Here is a 24,131-nt window from a genome sequence, read left to right as displayed (position 1 = left end):
CATGCGCGCACACGCACACACACACACACACACACACACACACACACACACACACACACACACACACACACAGCGAGAGAGAGAGAGAGAGTCCTGGGAGGAAGTCTAATCAGGCAGATTAAGTGAAAACACCTGTGGGATGCACCATGGCTGAGCTTCCAGGATCATGAAGTAGGTTTTCATTTATTTCATACAAAAGTTCACAGAGTTCTGTCTTGTTGAATTAGCCCCTTTTAACTAAAAGAGAAACACTTATAATGGCTGCTGTAACGAGTTTGCATAGAAGAAGCTCTTAACCCTTTGAAACCTGGAGCAACATCAATTTCTTGTGCTGCTTTCAGATGCCATTCACAAATATTTAACCATTTGAACACTGAGCAAAACTGATTTTAAATCAAAAACATGGGAGAGCAACTTGGTAATAAATGTTTCACAAATTGCAAGAAATAAGTGTATTAGGATTTTTTTTTAAGATGATTGAAAATGTTTTAGAAGAAAAAAGAAGCAAGGATAAAACTATATAATCATCATAATTACATATTTCAAATAATTTAACAGATTTTTATCATTTTCAGCACTATTTGCAGGTAATTTTGATTTTTTTTCACTTTCTTTGACCTTTTCCCTTCCTTGCTAATTTTGGGGTCATTTTTTCTTTTGTTGGTCATTGCCTTCTTCCCGTGATTTTGAAAGATATTAAGCCAATTTGCTCCGGTTTCAAAGGGTCAATCTTGCTCAGTCGTCATTAACTTCTAAGGCTCAAACTGATGTGAAATTTAAATTAGTCATTCTGTTTCTGCAGTTGAACTTAAGAATTCATACGCTTAAATTTCACATGAATATCTCATGGGATATCATGATGAACTTCTGACATTTTATATTCAAGAGGTCAAAGGTCAACTGTGACATCATAATGTCCTGCAAAAACACTTCCCTGACCATCATTCAGCGTCGTAACTCAGGAACAGAAGGGGAGACATCTGGTCAGAAACTGCAGTGGTGACAGTAACATTGAGTGTCCACCTTGAAACTGAGCTGATTGTACAGATGTTCTTCATGTTAAGGAACCATGTTTTCACAGGCACGGATGTACACTGTAATTGCAACTTGACTGATGCGTGGAGGCAAACCACTGTATGGCAGTATTTCTAGTTTGATTTGATTTCCTGCACAGAACAGTACAATCAGTCTCACACTGCGACAGTTTAGATGACTTTTAGTGGAACACACTCTGGCACTGCAGTGACTTAAGTGTATTTTTGTTGTTGCTTGTTGTCATCTTTGTCCCATTTTCGTCTTCCCCCTGGTTGTCATTAGTTGTCTGAGAGCTCAGGTTGGATCAAAACAGAGCGCACACATACACACAGACACACACACTCACAGGCATATTTGTGTCAGAGGGGAAACATACAGGTGACACACGGGACGAGGACGCAGCTACTTTGAGAGTATCATCGGAGACTAAACGGCATGGGACAGGCGTCGCATAGAGAGGGTTTGATATGAGGCTGTAACTGAGAGCGAGTAAAGAGTGAACACTAACAGACAGAAAACAAACACGACTCACCAGCAGCTGCAATTATTAGAGAAAGAATTACATGCAATAATGGCATATTTGTTTCACTGAAGCTTTATTTGTTACTCAAATCTTTATCACTCTTTCCTCCATACAAACAATACTAAAATGGGGCAACACACACACACTCTCAGTCAGTACATTTGACCATGCATACATCTGCAAAAACACATACAAAAAAAATCTTTATGATCAGTATTAAGTCATTCAAATAGCTGCTCATTCTGATAAACCAGGCATACCGTATATGTGCCACTCATCGTTCATTTCCCTGCACTAAAAACACATTACCCACATGAAGACTACACAGTGCGATGAACATATTGATAACATGCAAAGGTGACAGCTAGTTCCATATCAGTTAATTGCAGACTTGTTTCACAAAAACAATAGTATGTTATAGCAGAGCCATACTTGAGAGTTTTTTTCCAGGTAACTGCGGGCCTCTTGCAAAGCCTACAGGTCCCCCAGAGCAGTCATTCCATACAAGAGAGGTACTAATGTGCAGTTATACATTAAAATAATCAACAATAATTAAATATTGCCATCTTTGCTCCAAATCACTCAAAATATAAAATATTTAATCATAAACAGATTTGTTATAATTAGCCAGGGGAGACTGATAGTTGTTCCATTTGCAAGTTCCTCCCTCTTGTTTCCCTTTGAATTTGAAATAGTCCCCCAGCACTATTTATTAAATAACTGGTGTAAATTCAATGCATGCTACCCCTCCTGTCAACACTTGATGTGATCTGGGTTCTTGTCACAACACAGCTAAGAGGTTTGATTTATATTAATATCTGTCCCATCATAAATCTTCATACTCTATTTCCAATTTATCAAAGGGACAGTTCACCCAAAAATCAAAAATACACATTTTCCCTTTTACCTGTAATGCTATTTATCAATGTAGATTGTTTTGATTGTAAGAGTGTTGGAGACATCAGCCATAGAGATGTCTGCCTTCTCTCCAATATAATGGAAATAGATGGCACTCGGCTTTTGGCTCTCAAAGTGTCAAGAAAAAAAAAGAAAAAAGAAAAAACTCAAAAGCAACGTCTCTTTCAAGAAATCATGACCCTGCAACTCAAGATAAGCCACAGACCTTGTTGTGAGCAGTTTCACATAGAAAGTATTTTCTTTACCAAACTACAGCTTGTCTGCTAGCTCACCCAGCACCACTGAGCTAACTAATGATACAGTTCAGCCGAGGAGGACGCCAGAACGACGCTCTTCTGCGCGGTGATTAGGTTCCTACTTGAAACTGATCACAACAAGGTCTGTGGATTATTTTGAGTAACTGGGTCACTTTTGGCGCTTTGAGCACCAGAGTGTCATTTAGTTCCATGATATACTGAAGAATGCAGACACCTCTTCTGTAGATACCTCCAGCACTCTGCAACTCACACCAAAATAATCTAGACTGATAAACAGCACTACAGGTAAGAGGGGAAAAAAGTTGTTTTTTTTTTTATTTGGGGTATCAGAGGGTTGAGTCAATATGTAAACTGAGCCAAGCAGGCAATTCCAAAATACACATTTTTCCTGTAACAAAATAGTTGAGATGAAATTTTAAAGCAGGAAATAAAATATATTAAGATTGTGTCTCCAACATGATTTAAGAGATAAACACGCTCTCGGCATGCTATACCCAAAGAAATTGTAATTCCATTAGCCAACCAATATCATTAATTTAAAGGAGCAGCCTGACATTTTCAAGTTCATATTTCTTTACCAGGCACTGTTACACCGCTCAAAAAGTATCCTTGTATTACAGTTTGTTAGTATTATTAGCACACCTTAGTATAATCATCCCATAAATGTAGCTAAAAGCTAACATGCTAGCCTGCAGCAGGTAGCACCATTAACAGCCAAACCACTGTGCCACTTTTAAAACTCCCAGTGCTCCAATACATCTCATGAGTGGTACCTTAATGATGACAAAAAAACAGAAAAAAATAAATAATTAAAAAGTGTGAACACATGTTTTTTTCACCGTGTTTAGCTCATCTTAATCATAAGCATCACCTTCTGATTCATAAACTTCTAGTTGTGCAAAAGCTTGTAAAAAGAGGAACTTGTGAAGTGTGGTGAGAAACTGTGATGTCACTGGAATAAATACGCTTTCTGCTCATGGCTGGTATGAGGGTGCACTGGGAGATGCTGCAGTGTGGCAGTTTCAGTCTGTCTAAATGGGCTCCCCTTCATTGCTTACTTCAGCAGAGTTCAGACAGTACAAACAACCAGCAGATGTCTCTGTTAAATCAACCTGCAGCTGCTGATAAACTCTGGCAAATTTACCGTTTTCAAATGTGCTCTTTTCTACAAAAGAATCATAGAATGAAAATAGCCCCATGCTCCTACTGAGAAGAAATACATTTGATTTATAAACTCAATTTCTTGGTCATACTTTCCATTTTATGTTTGTGCAATGGCTGCCTCCCAAAAAGAGAAACTATGAATTATTTCCTCTCAGTTTCACCACAGGTTTTTGTTCACTTACCCATGATAACAGGTATCCAGCACCGTTCACATGGTAAAGTACTAACACATTAAGAACTATGACACTATTAAACTCCCTGCTGCTTCAGCACAGAGAGATAGCTTGTAGTGAAAGTGGACTGACTCACTAAATCATTGAAAATCGCATGCTTTTGCTTTCACCTGTGAACATCAACCCATGCTTGTATTACACAATTTCATTAGTTTTTGCAAGTGTGCAATGAAAATCAACATAAGCGAAATCTTACTGTTTTAACTTGAGATATTTGTTATGTTTACAGGGCTATCGCTAAAGCCCAGGATCATCCATAGAGACTATGTCAAGGTGTTAACTTGTTCTGCAGAATGCTCGAGTCTCCTCACCTGGAGGAGCTGCCATCCTGCTTTAAAAGACTTCATTTAAGTTTCATCGGACAGTTTCAGGGCTGTATGGTCTCACTGTTATTTCAAGTGTTGTTCCACTCAGCCAGTACAAACTAACAGTGGAAGAAAGATTAACACAGTCCACATTTTTCACAACAAGGTCCACATGCACACAGTGGGTCAGTGACAGAGGCTGGTGGGATGTAATGCAGAGTAAAAGGACACACTCAAACACACATATAAACCAGGGCTCTTTCTCCTCTTGGTATGCTCTTTTGTTGCGGCCACACAAGAGCAGCCTTTGTGTGCCATCAGAGTGTGACTGAGTACGAGCGTGTCTTAGAGAGAGATGTGCATATTTGTGTCCTAGTGTCTGTTTATGCATGAGTTTGTATGTGTGTGTGTGTTCTGGTATTTGTGCCCCGCTTATGAGCTGCTCTCCCACTGTGCTGGCCTTGATCCAAACCAGTCGGCAGGACAGCGGAGATAGAGGACAGGGAAGAAAGCAAGCCTCCTTTCTCTCTTCACACTGTTGCATTGTTGTCAGAGCGGGCAGGCTGGTGTTGAGTTGGGCACGGGGGGGAGGAAAGAGGGGGCAGGTGGAAGGAGGCCAGCGTCCTGTTGGTGGTACCAAAGCAGTGTCCTCAGCTGAAGTTTCTCTTTTCAGTCCGCCTGCTGTGCTTCTGTTTGATGTTTTGTCTTAGAATCAGGTTCCGATCTTGGTAATCTTACCATACGGCAGAAAAGCTCCCCCAGTGTACATCCAGTACCATAGGTTCATGTCCTGCATCGAATCATACCAAAGTTTTTGTCCTGTTGTCCCAAAAAATAAATAATGTTTTTCCATTTTGAGTTGGCTAGATGCCCTTTAGGGATATTCACTTGTCTTTGAGAGAACAGCCTCGACTGAGAGCCTGGTAAAAGAACGTGAAGAGGGGATTTCAGTCTACTTTGTCATTGTTGTTGGAGTGAACAGGCTGGCACTGGGCTGAGCACGGAAACGTGGAAGAGGAGGAGGAGGAAAACGTTTTGGTGGTGGCGGAGGGTTCACTGGGTTTGTGCTTCCGATGCAGGGCGACTGCCGCCAGAATGCTGATGATGTGGACATGGTAGTACATAGACCTAGAAGGAAAAACAAGAGTGGAACTAATTCATTATTTTGTCATTATTGAACTGTAAGAGTAAAATGTTGATTGGTAAGATAAACTGACGTGACAAAATGGAGCAGGCCACAAAATAGCAGGTTAATAATAAGAATTTTGTAAATGTATACAACTAAGGAGAATTCTGGGGCTCAACTCAACTTTTGAACCTTGATAATCAACTTGAAGAAAGGACACTGTTGGCATAGCTCTCAATATACAATATATATGTGTCGCAAAAAGCCTGCAAATACATTGTACTAATGCTGCAACAATTGGCTGTTTATGGGATTGAAAGAAAATGAATCTGAAGCTATTTTGATCATTTTTAAATCAAATTATCTGGTTCCAATTTCTCAAATGTGCATATTGTTTTGGTTTAAATAGACTTGTATGATGGTAAACTGGATATTTTTTGTTTTAGACTGTTGGTTGAGCAAAAAAAGACATCTGAAGACATCACCTTTGTATTCGAAAATTTGTGATGGGCACTTTTCAACATTTTCCGTCATTTTTCATTTGATGAAATTATAAATAGAATAAATCGATAATGAAAACAACTGTTAGTTGCAGCCCTAACTAACACTCTCTTTATCTTTAATCTTTCAGACTTGAACGCTGCAGCAGAAGACATTGTAAGTATGACATTTTTGTAGTTTGTTGAATGGACTGGACTCTTAAAAAATCTCCTTCAAAAAACAGAGACAGATCACAAAATAAACAAACTCGTGATAAAAATTGGCTCGGTGGTGACTAAAACACATGCACCAGAACTCTTACTGCTTCTACCTTCCTCTACCTTGTTCAAACTTCAGTGCAGATGTCGTTAGCTGCTGATTTGCACCTTTGCAGCAGACGCTCTCACATACACTGTGAGATATAGCCAGGGATCTGTGTTTGTACACACGATCTTCATATGCACACTTGAAAACAAGATGGCAACCTTGTGGGCAGATGAAGAAATTTACTTCACTCTGACCCTGGTGGCCACATGAATGCGGCAAGCAAGAATTAGGCTTTTATGATAAGCAGAATAACGATGAGCACTACATACCTGTAATAAACTAAAGTGGGCTCTATTGCAAGAAGTAGAAAAGGCATGACAGTATAGCAGATGGCGAGCTGGGTGGCTGCCCAAGTCAGGATGTCGTATCCCAGCTTCAAGCCTCTGAAGCCCAGTATGTGGTGGCGAACAGACTTCCGTACCTGGTGGGGAGAGACGGATGAACAGAGAGAGATAAATAACCAGTGAAGGGATTGGTGTGTTTGGGCTATGCTGTTTGCTATTTAAACTAACCCACCTGACTATACAAGAAAATCTAACACCTTCCTTTGAAAGATTTTCTCAGATTAAAACAATTTAGACTACTAAAATCAACATTTGTGTATATTATATCTGGCTTTTGTATCACTTTAGGGCTGTCAGCGTTAATGCATTAATCATGATGTGATTAAGGGCTGTACATAACGTTTTACATAATTGGGCTTTAAAAAGCAACAATGATACTGGTATCAAACTCAATTTTGGTGATGGAAAAATGACATGGCCCCCCTTTACAGACATGCCTAGTTTATGCTAGTTCCATGTAGTTTTTTGCTGTTTTTTCCTAATCTGGTAATATACCTGTTATTTATACCTGTTATGTAATGCAAAATAATGTAACTGAAAACACGTGATTAAAAATGTGATTAATCGCAATTACCTATTAAAATCCTGCGATTAAAAACATCGTTTGACAGCTCAAGTCTACTTTAATTAAGAGATCAGCCAGGTGTACTTATTCGGTTTTCTCTTGATCCTTTTGCTGAACCATCAATTTGAAATTCCAGAGGAGGTAGAGTACTCACAGCTCGTGCTGCGATGGTGATGGGGATGGCAGTGATGAAGGTGAAGTAGTACCCTGGATAAACACCGTGCCACAAGGCAGACAGGATAAAGGTCAACGCCAACCTGTGCTTTGGGGCTCTGTCATAACACACCCTGAGGAGATGAGAGGAATCAAACATAAAAGAGTTTGTGAAATGGAAAGCTAGAAAACTCTTTCCTGACCTCATGCATCAGTACTGAAGTTCACAGATGCAGCACTTACGTCTTGAGCCAAATTCCTGTCCGAATGTTCCAGTTGTCTATGAATGTCTTGAAGCTGGTTGCCGTCTGAAAAAAGAGCAATAACAACTACCAGTAAATTTATGTTTCAGTCCTCATGTAATTGCTGGACTTTGACCAAGATGAACCAGCATGAAACTTAACCCTTTGAAACCTGGTGCAACATCACTTTCTTGTGCAGCTGTCAAACACCTTTCACAAGTATTTAATCCTTTGAACCCTGAGCAAATCTGTGCATTTTCTTTTAATAAGACTCCACAATTTGCAAGAACTCGGTAGATTTAGAAAATAATTTTAAAAAAAGCAAGTAATAGCATCAAGGGAAATAAAAAAATCATATTTGTAATTATAATAATTACATACATGAAATTATGTTACAAATTATTATAATTTGGGGCACTTTTTCCAAGTCATTTACTTGTTGTTTCTTTACTTTCTTTTTCTATTTTTCAGGTAATTTCCTTGTACTTTTGCTAATTTTTGAGTCACTTCTTTCTTTGCTCATCGCCTTCTTTCCATGTTTCTGAAAAAAAAAAAAATCAAGGCAATTTGTTCAGGTTTCAAAGAGTTAACAGTATAGAGTTGCTCTACGTTTTAAATCATGAGAAACATTATGGGCACCTCAATTCCCACAATGTTGAGGTTGCAGATGAGGTCCCAGGATGGCTTTCCATTTTCATCCATCCCCAAGAAACCATAACCTGCAGCGTTGTTGACTGCATCAGCTGACAGGACCGAGAAAAAACAATCCAAACACATGACTTCAATGGCAACAGCAATGTAGCACATGTTCCCAACATATTACCACGTGACAACTGGCTACCTGACACATACACACACACACGCAGCTCACCTAGTGTCCAGGCAAAGTAGAATTTGGGCCTTGCTGCTTGTATGGAGAAGAAAGCGTAGGTGAGCCTTGTGAGGAAAGGGGCGTGGCTGACAAAGTGAGGGTCGACGTTGTAGGTTATCGGCAAGGACCGAGTCACAGTGAGGAAGAACAGCATACATCCACTGCAGACCAGCAATTTTCGACAGACAGCGTTCTGCAGAGAAAACAAATCCTGAGCAACAGACACACATTATGAATGGACATAACAACCACTTGACTATTTAAGTCACCAATCAGGTCTGGTAGAGATCATAGGAAATTAGTCATATATAGAATGAAACACTGGCAGCCATAAGACTGGGTGCAAAAACAGAAGAATCAGACTCCTGATACGACTGGAAAAGACTCATTGAATATAAGATGTAAACTGGAAAAAGAATATGGTCTTAGTCCCAGATTATGCAGTGACATAAACTCAGAAGAGGGAGCAGCAGCCAGCTATGCAGTCACGAACTTACCACAGGTGAAGGGTCTGGTGCCTTATCATAGCCATTCTGCCCATTACACGTCCCAGAGTGCTGCCTGAGCCTCCTGCTGATGTGCCTGCCCTCGATGAAGTCTATGTACTCTTTATAGTTGCTGCACGGTCCCACCAAGACACTCATGAAATTTAGATTGTAACTCAGGTACTCTATAAGAGAAGGTCTCACACTGCGGAAAGAACAGGAGAAATAACTGAAAACAGAGCAGGGAGGCACTTTATTTTCTGTATGATAACAGTATTTACTTCAGGAGAAATGCAACAATGTGACTGTATATTTTCATGAGTGGAAACATGAAAAAGGCACACAATTTTTATCATTGCTTGGCAGATGAAACGTTTTCTAAAAGTAAACTTTCTGTGAAGACACAAAGTAACTTTTAAAATTTCGAAAGTGACAAATCAGCTTCTGAATTGGTTTGTTTGATCAGCTAGATTATAGCAGTTCAGCAGCATTTTAAGAAACTAGAATTGGGTATCGAGATATGAATGAATCATATTGTAACTGTTTCCAAATACTGAAGAAGCAGGAAATCATAAAGACATCTGCTTTTCAATAAGCCAGTTATTTCCTGAAAGAAAATTCCGACCTACTGAGCTTCTGTCTAGATTCCTGATTACAGTAAAACCAGACTGGATGAGTGAAATCTGAAGAGAGTGACATCCAAACCTAACGGTAACACAGGAATCTTAAAGTGAGCTCACAAACAGTCGCTGAATTTAGATTTGCAGGATTATTAAACAAGAGCAAAACTTTGTTTTATAATTGTTTCATTTTAATGTATTTTAAAATTCTTTTAAAATGGCATGCATGGTACGCTCAGGACTGTGGGTTTATCTATTCACATGCATAAAAATGTCATATTTTCCATGCAAAATGATGCCTTTCTTCTAAGTTCCCAGCATGCTTTTTACATAAACAAACTATTCACCATGGTTGCATCTCCTTGTCACTGTCCTTCGTGGCTAAAGGAAAAAAACAGTTATTCATTCTTTAATTAAGTTGTGAAACCAGGTGCAACCTTCTCTGCATATATACTTTGACAGGGACGCTGTGTCCACATACATATCAACCCTTCACTGTAAACTTTGTGCACCCCAAAGAACAGCTTGAAATGACAATCGGCTAAATCCGGTAGTGAAAAAAGATGATCATTATTGACAGGTCACAGCCATGACCTCCAAAAAGTTAAGCTGCTGATGTGTCACACTGCAGGATATAATAATTTTTATTAGAAAGATTGAAGTTGAGTATTTGCCAAAGTAAAAACTTACTTTATAGCCAGAGCATTCTGCTCCGAGGTCAGCTGTTCAGACTTTTTACACATACCTGGAAAAATAATAGATGGCACCATTAGTAACCTTTTTGGAAACTTTCATTTTGCAACCAAATGATAAAATTAATGATGGTTGAATTCCATTTAGCTGCTTTATTTTCAGGGTCCTCGTATTGTTCATGCTGGTTCACCATGTGTTAATTGTGTGTGCACAATTAAGTATGTTTGTGTGTGTATCTTTCTCTCCTGCCTTACCATCATGGAGCTGGAAAGCCAGTGTGGTTATCTTCTGGGTTACTATCATCAGAGGCCTGGGCGGAAACAAATAAAGAAGTAACTAATGTTAAAATACGGATTCTGTGGAGATTCTGTGGTGAAAAAAATAGCATAATAATACACACATTTAATGGCTACATAAAGTTTTATAGTTCTAACCCTCACAATACTATGCCACAGAAACCAATCCATAGTAGTGATGATAATTCGCCATTCTAGTGTTTTCATCCTCTCACAGCCAGCCTGGTGATGGCCAAGTATGACAAAGTTTCCAATATGGGGAACAAGTTCTTAAATGTTTTAAAAGTCAGAAGGAGCATGTTTGTTTGATTAGCAGTGGGAGGTTTTAGTGAAAGAGAGCACTTTGCGGTCATTTATTAAATGAATGACTTGAAACAAAGCACGCCCAAGCAACTGCCAACTGAGCATCTGTCTGAGGCTACAGAATTTATTTCCCCTGTGAATCACATCATTCTTCTCCTTTAGTGTGAAACCAGGTCACCTATTAATCCAATGCAAGTCGTTCAACTCTCTAAAGTTTTACTTGTCAAGCTCACGGTGTTCTTTGGAAATGCATGTTATGAAGTTGATTACACCAGTAGAATAACAATAGCAAAAAGATTTCATCCATCAAAAACGTAAGATTCGGGGGGGCGCTAGCGAGCCGCAATGGAGTAAGTCGCACTTTTGTGAGCTCCTACAGAATCTCAATTACAAACATATATTACTCGACATCTACGCTCGAAAATACAAATTAAACGTGGTAACTGTATATTTAACACTACCCGGCAAAGTCAGTGAAGAAGAACCGACGCTAATGGCAGCAAATCTCCAAAAATACAACTACGAAGCTCGGCCCAACACAAGGCCCCAAACCTCCTCGGCTAAAAGTCCAGATAAATCCGGCCTGACCCCACTTGAACCTGGAGTAAGTACAAGCATGAACGCCGCAACAATCAAAGCGGACATCCTCTCCTCACTGAGAAAAGAAATATCGTCAGTTATCAGAGAAGAGTTGAAGAGCGCGCTGGCGAAGGATTTTGAATCGCTGAAGAGAGAAATGATTGATGTGAAAACCGAAATAGCTAACAACACAGCAGCTATCCGCACAGAGGTTGAGCAGGCGCAAGCGAATGTGAAGGCTGTCGAGGATGGATTGTCAGCGTGGTCAGATGAAGTTGTATCGGTGCAAACTACAGTAACAGACCTCAAGAAACAAGTTGAAGATTTGAAAGAAAAATGCGAGGACATGGAGGGCAGGATGAGGAGGGGAAACATTCGAATCACGGGAGTGACTGAGGAGCCCGGGTCAAGCTCTCCCATCGCGTGCTCCAAACTCCTCAAGGAAGTGCTGCACCTGGACAGAGAGATACTAATCCAGCGTTCACACCGCAGCCTGACACAGAGGAGACCCGGAGACAAGCCCCGTATGATCATCGCGAAGCTACACAACGAGGGAGATGCCTTGGATATTCTGAGGAAAGCCAGAGACTGAGGCGGCCAACCCGATCGCTATATTCCCCGACTATACCGCGAATGTCGCCAGAGCCTGAGCAGCGTTTACACCCGCCAGAAAGATGCTTCAGGGGAAACCTGGGGTCCACTATGGTCTGCTGTATCCGGACAGGCTCCACATCTCCAATAACAACGATGAGCGGGAGTTTGTGGATGCTACTAAGGCAATGGACTATATAAAGAAACACATCCTTCCAGCTGATGGACCGGAGCATTAAGCGACAGTATCCTTCACTGTCATCAGGTTTGAAAAAAAAAAAAGAGCCTGATACGCTAAATCCATGACCTTTATGGCAATATGATTATGAATATGCAATCTATTAAGCCAGCTGTTTGAATTGAGGGATTTGTCACCTGCACATTGTGTAAGTGAGAGATAATCAACAGCATAGCCTACTCAAAAGTACATGATTGCCGTTTTGGCTAAAGTGACTTACTACAATACAGTTACATTTGAAACTTAAGTTATTGAGTTTAAGATGTCCTTATTTCATATGAGGTTCTGGGGTAGCTCGATGTGCACATCTACTGACTGAATTTAGTTTGGCTTCTGCCCAAACCAAAGCGAACTCTGTCTGTTCGCACAGCTGCAAGTTCGAGATGCAGCCTAAAACTGTGCCCCACAGGACCAACCGGACACTTGTGTTAGCCGTGTTCTCGGCTGTTGTAGTTTTATGTTCAGCTCTGTTCATGTCGATTCCCATGTTCCCCAGGGATCTAAGAAGAGCAACAGCGAACTTGCCCATCCACATACTCTTTCAGGATAAGAATCATTTGTTAAAGTTGAAATGTTACGAAACATATGCTGCTGTTATCTCAATAATTCTCAGGTATTTTTCATGTAGCCTCCAGTCCCTACTTGTACACCCACTTTATTACTTGCTTGATATTATTTCCCACAACCTCCTTATTAGCTTATTCTAGATTATTTTACTCTTTCTTTTCTTTCCATTACATGTGACCCTGCTTCTGAGTTATGGGATCTCTTAAGGTAATAAGTTAGTTAGTTAATTAAAGAGAAATAGCTGCCAGATTGCATTCCTGCAATAAACTCACCTTTCAGACAAGGAACACGAGAAACTAAAGAAGTCCTGGGCAGATAAGGTATTTCATTCATCACACTCATCTGGCCGAAAAAGAGGTGTAGCTATTTTGATACACAGACAGGTCAATTTCACATCAACCAAAATTCATAAAGACTCGACAGGGAGATTTATAATGATGAATGGATTGATAGATGGGGTGGAAATTTGTCTTATGAATATATATGCTCCAAACGAAGATGAGCCTAGCTTTATTCGTACAATCTTCTCCATAATATTACAGCATGGCTCTGGTATCTTAATGTTGGGGAGACTTTAATTGCGTCATGTCTCAACATTTAGATAGACAACCTATGTCTAACACTTCTACCTCTAGGATGAGCAATATGCTTAGGCATTTATCAACAGAATCTGGCCTGGTGGACATTTGGAGAAACAAGCACCCTAAAGGCAAAGATTTTACCTTTTTTTCGCATAGGCATTCTTCATACTCCAGAATAGACCTCTTTTTTACTCCCAAGGCAGAATGTTTTAGAGTAGACGACATAAAGATCCTCCCAATTACATTATCCGATCACGCTCCTCTCGTATTGTCGTGGAACATTGGTAACAGGCCAGCAGCTAAACAATGGCGATTAAATGCGTCGCTCCTCAATGATAGAGAATTCATTGCATTTATAAAAACTGAACTAAAAAATTACCTTGACACTAATACTTCACCTGAAATATCACCCCTTTACTCTATGGGACTGTGCGAAGGCATATATCAGAGGCCAAATCATTTCCTTTACAAGTGCCAGAAAAAGAAAAAGGGAAGAAAAACAGCGAGAGCTTGAAGACAAAATAAGGCAGCTTGAACAGCAACACAAAAGAAACTCAACCATAAGCTTATTGAACAATCTAAAAGAGGCACACAGAGACCTAAACAGCTTAATTAATGAAAAAATAGAGGGCAGTTTAAGGTTCACTAATCAAAAATACTACGAAAATGGTAATAGGGCGAGCAGACTACTAGCAATAAGACTTAAAAAACAACAATCATCAAACATAGTCCAGAAATTAAAGGAGAATAATTCAATTCTCACAAAGCCGGATGAAATATCACAGTCCTTCGCAGAATTCTATAAAACTCTGTACAAAAATACAGACACCTGCACAAATGATGAGGAATTGGCACAATTTTTAAAAGATATCAAATTAAAAGAGTTACCTGAATCTATGGCAAGAGAACTGGATGAGCCAATTAAGGACCTGGAAATACGTCAGGTAATCTCCACTCTGAAAAATAATAAAAGCCCTGGCCCAGATGGGTATATTAACGAATTTTATAAAGCCTTCGTAGAGATTATATCACCTTTATTACTACACGCTTACCACCATGCATTAAAATCTGGAACCATGGCCCCCTCTTGGAGAGAGGCTACTATAGTAGTGATATATAAAGATGGCAAAGATCCCATCAAAAGCCAATCATACAGACCAATCTCATTATTGAATACAGATCTACGAATCCTAACAGCTATTCTGGCAAGACGTGTTAACAAAATTACTACAGAAATGATCCATCCCGATCAGACCGGGTTTATAAAGGGAAGATACTATGGAGACAACATCAGAAGGTTGTTAAATTTAATGACACACCCAAAAATTAAAGAAGAGGAGTCAATGATTTTATCCCTAGATGCCATGAAAGCATTCGACCGAGTATCCTGGCAATACCTTATCCAAACTCTGAAACGATTCCAATTTGGTCCGAACTTCATCAAATGGATACAAACCTTATATCCGGATCCACAATCCGCAGTTAAGGTGAACGGATTTCTCTCAGACCGTTTCACTCTGGAACGCGGGTGTAGACAAGGTTGTTCACTATCTCCTCTGTTATTTGATATCAGTATTGAACCATTAGCACAGCTGATTAGGGATAATGATAATATAAGGGGAATGACGATAAACGGAGAACAGCACAAAATCTCAATGTATGCTGATGATGTTCTGCTGTATCTTACAGAACCTGCAACAACAATACCATGTTTAAAGGACATCATTTTCACTTATGGATACTTCTCGGGCTACAAATTAAATGTGGACAAAACAATGGCCATGTATATAGGCGGCAACATCTCAGATACAACTAAATTGCAGAGTGGGTTTAAATGGCCAGCAAATGGCATCAAATATTTAGGCATTCATATACCACCTTCATTAGAAAAACTATACGATTTTAATTACAAAAGTTTAATTCATAACATTAGTAAGGACTTAGACCGATGGTCAATATTGCCTTTATCTCTACTGGGTCGCATTGAGAGTGTCCGTATGAATGTGCTGCCTAAATTACTATATCTGTTCCAAATGTTACCTATTGACATCCCCAGAACTACATTTGATAAACTGGACAAACTAATTTCAATATTCATCTGGCAGAGAAAGCGACCAAGAATCAGACTAAAAGTGTCACAGTTACCTAAAGCAAAGGGAGGGCTCAAACTACCTAATCTGAGATACTACTTCTGGGCTGCGCAATTCAAACCGCTAATAATATGGCTCCAGGATTTATCATATACACACTGGCTCAATATTGAAAAGAGTTTATGTGAAAGACCTTTACAGGCCTTGCCTTTCCTAGATGTCCATCCAAGTAGAATAAATATGGGTGACTGGACCAAAATTACATTAAAAATTTGGAAGACAATAAAATCTACATTTGGGCTGCCTAAAACAATTTCAGCACTTACAAATATTGGCTATATGAATGATTTTGTGGCCTCTAAATTAGATACAGGCTTTAGGAAATGGTCTAAATACGGACTCACCAACTTACATCAACTCCACAATGCTGGTAATTTTAAATCATTTGTACAGCTGGCTGAGGAATTTAAGATACCAAGCGCAGATTTCTTCAGATACTTACAGTTGAGGGATTTCTTATTAAAACACCAAGACTGGGACAAAGTTACTAAACCAACGCAAATTGAAGAATTATTGATTAAAGTACAAACAAAAAAATGGGATAAGAAATTAATAAGCTATTGTTACCAAATATTCCTGAGCATGAATTTGAATAACACTGCACAGGTCAAGGAGAGATGGGAAATTGAAATTAATTCCAACATATCACATGATATGTGGGAGGAAATTTGTACTGAAATACATCTGGTAACTAATTCAAATGTATGGAGAGAATTTAAATGGAAGGTCGTCATGAGATTCTTTCGGACACCTGAAATTACAGCTAAATTTAGTTCTACAAACTCAAATAAATGCTGGAGAAACTGCGGCCCACACATTGGTAATCAGACCCACATCCTCTGGCTATGCCCAAAACTTGAAGTATTCTGGAAGGAAGTGTTTGAAACACTTAATAAAATATTTGGTGGAAATATTACAATGGACCCAATGGTAGCCCTACTAGGTCTATTACCAAGAGGCATGGAAGGTAGAGCCAAAAAATATCTCTTACAGATACTACTAGCTACAGCAATTAAATGCATTACAGTAAGGTGGTTGAAGCCTGACCCTCCAACACATAATATGTGGACTGAAAAAATAAAGGAAATATATCAAATGGAACAAATAACTTATTCTCTGAGGCTCCAAAAACATATATTCGCTAAAAGGTGGAGCCCTGCCATGGGTATACTGATATAATTTTATTTCTTTTATTCCATCTTGCTCTATTCTACTTTATTTTATATTTTTCTTTGTCACTGTAGTCTCTGTCTATTTTGTGTACCATAATTGTCACCTTGTATATGAAACAGCAGATATGATGATTATGATTCTGTACATGATTTTGAATGAAACTTAAATAAAAATTAAGTTAAAAAAAAACAAACCGTAAGATTCACCACACTTGCTTGCAGTACAATAAAAAATAAAATGTAGTACTTTGCTTGCATTTTTGACATTTGTACTTCAGACTGTCATCCGAACAATACAATACACAGCATTGCACTGTAAACAGAGATACTAGGGAGAACATACATTATTTGTCCATTAACTGATGTTTGTATTTTGTTTTGTTTACACAGTTTACATTTTGTTTCAGGCAGCCATTTCTGGATACCATAAAGTTCTGGCAGTGAGGCGACGATGGAGGGCATTAGGGTCTTATACAGTAAGTCTGCACACACTAGTTTCACACTCTCTCTCGTTGTTTCATTCACAGATAGAGACCTCTCTGTCCCAAGAATGTGAGTATGTGTGCACAAAGGCACACATAAACTACATCTCTCGCTCACACACACGCTGGTTCCTGTGTGTGAGTGGGCTGCATTGTGCGGACAGCATGGAAAACCGAGGCAGAGAGGGGCCGAGCGGCTGGCAGTGCCAGCTCAATGAGAGCTGGCAGTTGGCTTTAGAGAAACATTTTCAGGGTGCCAGCCAGTATGAGCGACTCTCCGCCCCTGTAGCCGATGGACTCTGTTTTTCCATGCAGAAAGTTGGCACCGTACACAAGATTTTTTTGACCCAGTTCAATTTCAGTTCTGCTGTCCTGCACAAATTCAGCTTATGGAAATGCTCGCTGACAAACAAGAGAATAGCACACAGACTTCTGAGACAAGCTTTAGCTAAACTGTGTTTGGCATCTTCCAATGAAGAAAGCAGCACATCATATCAAGGTGATAATGAGGACAACAAAACAGTGGAAACAAGCAAATTGCCAAAGCAAATGAATGCTGTAAAACTAGCAAAAAAGCCCACTGAGTCAAAGAACCTTAGATTTTGAAGTACTTATAAATCCATTCCCTACACATACAACACCATCTCTGTGATTCACAAAAGATTATTCTGTCCGATCCGAAAGCTTAAAGAAGCTGGATCTCTAATTCAATATATGGCTCTGACCGAGGCTGACTCACAGGCCTGGCTGATCATCACCACAGTCACGCGGGGTGCAAGCGAGGCTGCCAGCAAATTCATGCACACCAGAACTAGGCAAAAAAGTTGCTGAATACAGGAGCCAGCAAAGTCAAGTGTTACCTTTAAAAGAACAACTGCACACGGAAAACACAGCTTTATCTGGTGTGAACAATTTAAAGTATTATCCTAACAAACCCAATGTATTTGCAGCTCCATGTATAGTTAAATAGTTGTCATGTTTTTGTGAATCCTGGGAGGCCCTGCTCTCTCTACAAGATGCACTCTGCAATGAGCTAAAACCAGTTGTTCTCTTTTTTTAAAAGTGACTACATGCAATCAATGTGAAAGTAGCTTTGGAATGATGTTGCAGTTAAAGCCTGTGGTTGCAGTTTCGGTTTCAAAATAGCCATTTTTGATGATGAAATCTTTCCTTTATGAAAGAATAGGCAACAACAGAGAAGTCACCACCCATCCTCTGTTATAGGAAGCCTTCTTGAAACACTTCTTTATCCTTATAGAGTCTAAATGTAATAAGGTGATAAGAAGAATCCCTTCAAATAAAGAGAAACATACTAAAGAGTAAACTGCTCACTCCTTTAGAAGCCACCTTGTTTCTAATACAACAAAGTCACAGTTGCCAGGAGTCTGAAAGTACCTCAACACTACCTGGCTGGACAATGTCAACTGTGAACAATCACCAGTGCTGCTCTTTAATCAGTGGTGTTGTATTTACACAAGGCCGTGGTCCTGGCAAATGTGTAAGCAGGAACAACATGGTTTGGAAACATTAACTGATAACATCCCAACTGTACTAAAACTGAAATGACTAATATGCTGTCACCTGGAGGGTGTGGCGAGGAGAGAGGAAAAAGAAGTGAGACAACAAAGTTACTATGTTTTTCCTTACCCAGAGAAGTCTGTAGACAGAACTCCATAGTTAAAAATAAAGACTCTGCTCACTTGGCACACTGTCAAGTAGCCCATAGCCGTCACCATGGAATACCTGTATGTGGAAGAATAAACAAAACAAATCACACACCTTCTGGTGATACAATACCTGTAAATGTGACAAAAAGGGGCTTCCACCTCTTCATCCAGTATTAATACGTTTAAATGACTTGTCACCTATCATGTTAGCAATTTTTGCTAATGTGCTACAAATTCTCTTATTTAATCCCTAGAAAAATGTGCCAAATAGGAGATTCAACAATTATTTGATCAATTGTCAATCATTAAATTAACTGCCAATTTATATGATATTCAATTAATTGTCATTTTAAGAGTAATTTTTAAAGAAAAAACAGTCACATTTCTCTAATTCAAGTTTCTTAAATATTAATATTTTCAAGTTTCTTTCCTCCTCTATGGCAGTAAACTGAAAATCATTGAGCTGTGGACAAAACAAGGCATTTCAGAATGTCATTTCAGGTTTGGGAAACACTGATCGACATTTTCACCATGTTCTGACAAATAACCAAAACCAAAATGCTAAAATAATAATACTTATACTACTACTCCTACTACTACTATTTCTAATAATAATACTAATAATACTAATAATACTAATAATAATACTACTACTACTAATAATAATAATAATAAGAGTATAATTTAATTGAGAAAATAATCAACAGATTAATCAACAATAAAAATAATTGTTAGTTGCAGCCCTTTTCCAAATACACATTTGGATTGGACTTGGGAACATTTTAAATGGTTGAATGTTTTCTCTGCAGACTCAGACTGAGCAACCACATGGATGCCTTTCTTATGTATTTTAATATTTCATTTGCTGTAAACCTTATTGGTGTGCACTTGCAATTAGATATGGGTCAGAATTAATCATTTATTTGATATCAGTTAAACTGATGACTTGAAAAAAAAATATGCAAGTGACAACTTGCAGCTGAACTAGACTAGCAAACTGTCTTTAAAGGTTGTTAATGAGACCATGAAAATGTATGAACTGACCTATTCTACAATAAAATGCTACTAAATTATTACAAAACATCTGGATCAAGCTCAAATAAATTGAAGTCATCAAAAAGACAGGCCAATGTTCAACATCAGGATCACCCCAACAAATTCCTAATAAATACTGACATTATGTCACAATAATAGGTCATTGTTTTGAGAGAGTGTACTGGGGTCAATACCTCCTTTCACCCTGTGCCACTTATAAAGACATGTGTAACTTGGTATGCATGTTTAACCTGGGACACAGCTTACACTGTGTGTTTTGCTCCACAAGTAAAGAACAATGAGTTTTATGTTCCTCTCCCTGCAGGGCAATCCCTTTACAAAAATGAATGCCAGGGAAACCTCACCAAACCTCATTTATGACACTCCATTCATAAAAAAAAAAAAATACTATGACACATACGAGTTGTTTCAAGCAAACATGCACATATTATGAAACATATACTATGTAAACTCAAAGAGCTGCACACATACACTGTAAACATGGCTGCAAAGTGAGAAATAGGCACATAAAGATGCACACAAATACACAGTCTGGTAATCTCTAAGAAGACAGGTCTGGCTGGCGTGTCTGGATGCTTTTTATCTGATGTGTTTTACGTTAGTTTCTATCAGCAACAGTATTTTAGTCCACCCCACATTTTTACTGGAGGATAATGAGGAAGAGTGCATTGCACTGCAGTCTGTGTTGAAATATGCGAGAGGGAGTTGATAAATGGGTAAATTCCAAGATGGGCGTAACAGCAAATCTTTGTTTTTCAGATTTAAATGTCAAAACTCGCCTTACTACAACAAATTATCAATACAATTAACATTATCTAGACAAAGCTGTCTGCCCTCTCCACCAGATACACACCTATGACGTGAAACAGTATTCAGCTGATCTTGTTTTACTTGTTTTACCTGAAGATAACAGCATCTGCAACTGCACAAGTATCGTGAAAATGAGATGTTGCTGCTAAAGCAGCTGTCAACCAACTGTCAGCATGATGTCAGACTATCAGGTCAGTCTGGTCTAGAGCAAGAACACTTCCAGCAACAGAACAAATTTTTTTCTATAAGCAACCGAACAAGGCAACCGAATGCAGACAAAGCACAAAACTATTTAGTAATGCCACACAGCAATAAGGAATCAACTCTGTTACAGCTGATGTTTAAATGTCACAAATTCCACCACATTCCAATGCTGTAGCATTTCATGTTCCATTTTACGGTCTAATATTTTAGCTTTATCACAGACTTATGTGGAAGAATGCAGACCAACTCTTACCTGTGTACATTGTTGATGTCAGCTTGGATTATAATCAAGTAGCTTGCAACCACCACTGTGAGGATGTGAGCGGAGTACCTGCAGACAAGGACACACAAAATCAGAACATGTCCATACTTACGAATCTTTGAATAAACCAGTGTTCTTTATTTAATCCTGAGGTGGATTTTATGTATGTGATATGATGCAGTGTGTGTCAGTGTCCTAGACAAAAACCTGAAACCTGTTCCTCATGGAATATGCTAAAACTCCCTGGATTAGAACCGCATATGTAGTACCTCAAATGATAAATTCATTGATTCAAACATCTCTCCTCATTGCAGCGTGCGTCCTTGCCATTCTCCTGTAATTATAAGCCTGCAGCCCTGCACATTGAACATTAGCCCTGCCTGCTTGTCAGAATGGCAGACATTTAGTAGACACTGAGCTCAGTGGTCAACCACCACATATTCTCACTCAAATTATAATGTTAATTAAGGATTGTTACTGAGAAAATGAAGAGGTGCAGCATCATATTAGAGAAACTGAATGGAGTACTGTGTGAGTGAATCTCTGACAGTATCAGACAGTACCATCCAAAGCAGAGGATGAGAAAGGCAATGCCAAGAAGAGTGGCCACAGCGTGCCTGACCAGGGGGTTGGCATGGCTAGGACTGAGGTAGAGACGAAACCAGAAGGCAGCACCCAAGGCAAAGAGCTGGCATGCCAAAAAATTCACCTGGGGGGGGGGGTAAAGATTAGAATAGGTTGTCAGACATGAAAATATTCAACAAAAAATCTGCTTTAGAAACCTGATAAAAACAACTCCTAATACTCACGTGGGGATGTATTATGACAGCATAATGCAAGATTATAGTGATTTTTTTACACACATCATTCTCAGTAGTGTCAAAGGCTTATCCATTGGCTTTGCTGGGATGTTATTTTAGGATAGAACGTTACAGTCTGGAGCAATTGTTTATAGTTTAATAGTTTTTTGTAACTTTCTTTAGGACGCTAATGGAGTCTAGAATTACACTTCTCTAGTTTGACAGCCAACTTGAATTTATCTCCAGGCAAATGGTGAAAATCACAGATTTCCATAACTCCTGAGCCAGACAACATACAAAGACAAAGGATCCCACTTTTTCATATTTCTGAATCACGTGGAAAGGTCATTGACATGGTTCAACCACTCTTTATTGGTGCAAAATAATAATAATAAAATTAAATTAAAATGACACATTTTAAGCCCGTAACAATAACAATTCTTCTACTTTGTTTTATGATAGTTTCCTACAATTGCCAAATTAAACTAGTTTATTGTCTTACATCAGTTGTAAGGTTATTAAATGGAGGTCTATGGTACCAGGATGAGTCAGTTCCAGGTTGTTGAGGAAGACTTCAAACACGACCAAGTAACTAATAAAGCGATAATATTAGGTTGCCTGTTTCTTAGACTTTGTTCTGCACATCATCAGTTTCTAAATGCAATTTTAGAGAACACCGGAAAAGTTTAATCTACACGTTTACAGAGATGAACTGCAATGCGGGCGTTGTTAACCGTTGGTGAATCTAAGTGGCACGCCGATAACTGACAGACTGTATGACAGTGATATTCACACCATAACAAAGCTTGAAAAATGTTCATTATTAACTCAGAAATATCCTAGTTGAGCTGTGATCTATGGACAGATTCTCCTACCTGATCAAGAGGAAAGCCCAAATATTCACTGACGGGCTGTAGCCACTTTGATCCAGTGGTTTTAAACGCAACGTCCGCGCGCTCGCCCATCCTAAGTAGTTCTTCTGTCGCGACGCCCGTGTCCACAGATGTCTTTTCCCTTGTTTTAATCTATTTACTTCTTATTTTCTGTGACAGAAACACATTGTTTGCCTGACAGGCCCCGTGACAAGTCCAGCCAGTCCACAGTATGTCAGCCCAGGCGGCATCGCACTCCGAGCTCTCCCTCCTCCTCAGTTTCAGTACCAGTCAAGCCAAACGCAGACAGGAGGAAAATAAATAGGTTTTCCGGTCGTGGCTTCCAAATTAAAAGCCGTCTCGACTAGCGTAACAAATAAAGAAAAAACCTACGATCAGTACTGTCTGTAATGAGAAATATGTTATGCTGAATTGTTTTCACCTACAGTGTACTCGTAGAACTCCCGCTATTTAAAATACGATTTTTTTATTACAACAGTTCCCACACACACATTTTGATTTTGTGTGACGTCTCTTTCAAAAGTTGCAGTGTATCTTGTGATTTTATCTTAAAAAAACACAGACATCGTGAGTAAAGATTAGGTTTAAAGAGAAACTTGTGTGTAATACATTTAACTGGGACACTGGGGTATTTTTAAATAAATATATGAAAGCCGTATCACCTACTTCCGGTTTAATTCATCTTTCAAACTTGAAGCAACATGATTATTTAAAATGAGTAATTTGTCTTGTCAAAGTATGAACACAGTGTTTGAATCTGGTTATTCAAGGTATGAAGCAATCAGCTTTGGCGTGCTGTGGTAACGTGTGTGTGCGTGTGTGTGTGTGTGTGTGTGTGTGTGTGTAAAGTCAATTCCTGCTTTGTCAAAAATAAGATATAAGGTAGCCAAATCTTATTTCTAAACATAGAAATGAGTAGGAAAACGTGTGTGTTGAGTTTGAAGAAAGGTAATCTGTGAAAGGACTAAATATCATTTCCTGAGAGACCACCTTGTAGGCAGTTATGGGAATAGATTATTAATAATTGTGTGATTATTTCTGAGTCATGATTGATTCCCCAATGTGAAGTTCTGTTAGCGGTTCCCAGGTAACATAAGCATAAAAAAGGTAACAGCTATACATTCGATCTAAAATGTTTC

At 39.0% G+C, this 24,131-nt stretch overlaps 1 protein-coding gene and 1 long non-coding RNA gene across 2 annotated transcripts; one reads left to right on the top strand and one right to left on the bottom strand.

Moving 5' to 3' along the window:
• Positions 1 to 85: 85 nt before the first annotated feature.
• LOC148188222 (uncharacterized) lies at positions 86 to 23,289 on the top strand. The gene is made up of 4 exons (XR_015777883.1): positions 86 to 171; positions 6,193 to 6,218; positions 17,226 to 17,294; positions 23,152 to 23,289. It is a non-coding gene; the product is annotated as an uncharacterized LOC148188222 (long non-coding RNA).
• On the bottom strand, positions 1,615 to 23,222 carry mboat1 (membrane bound O-acyltransferase domain containing 1). The gene is made up of 13 exons (XM_088084053.1): positions 22,975 to 23,222; positions 21,863 to 22,008; positions 21,291 to 21,368; positions 18,948 to 19,043; positions 10,596 to 10,651; positions 10,339 to 10,393; positions 9,041 to 9,233; positions 8,544 to 8,736; positions 8,312 to 8,415; positions 7,674 to 7,738; positions 7,432 to 7,564; positions 6,638 to 6,789; positions 1,615 to 5,563 (listed from the first exon to the last, which is right to left on the bottom strand). Exons 1-13 carry the CDS (start codon positions 23,062 to 23,064, stop codon positions 5,383 to 5,385), a joined length of 1,542 nt encoding a protein of 513 aa, XP_087940179.1. The 5' UTR covers positions 23,065 to 23,222; the 3' UTR covers positions 1,615 to 5,382.
• Positions 23,290 to 24,131: the final 842 nt, after the last annotated feature.

Source organism: Plectropomus leopardus, chromosome 11 (assembly GCF_026936395.1).
Source record: "Plectropomus leopardus strain MGB_pleo_1.0 chromosome 11, ASM2693639v1, whole genome shotgun sequence".
Classification (NCBI taxonomy): domain Eukaryota; kingdom Metazoa; phylum Chordata; class Actinopteri; order Perciformes; family Serranidae; genus Plectropomus; species Plectropomus leopardus.
Note: the sequence above shows the minus strand (reverse complement) of the source record. Positions and strands in the feature narration are given on the sequence as shown.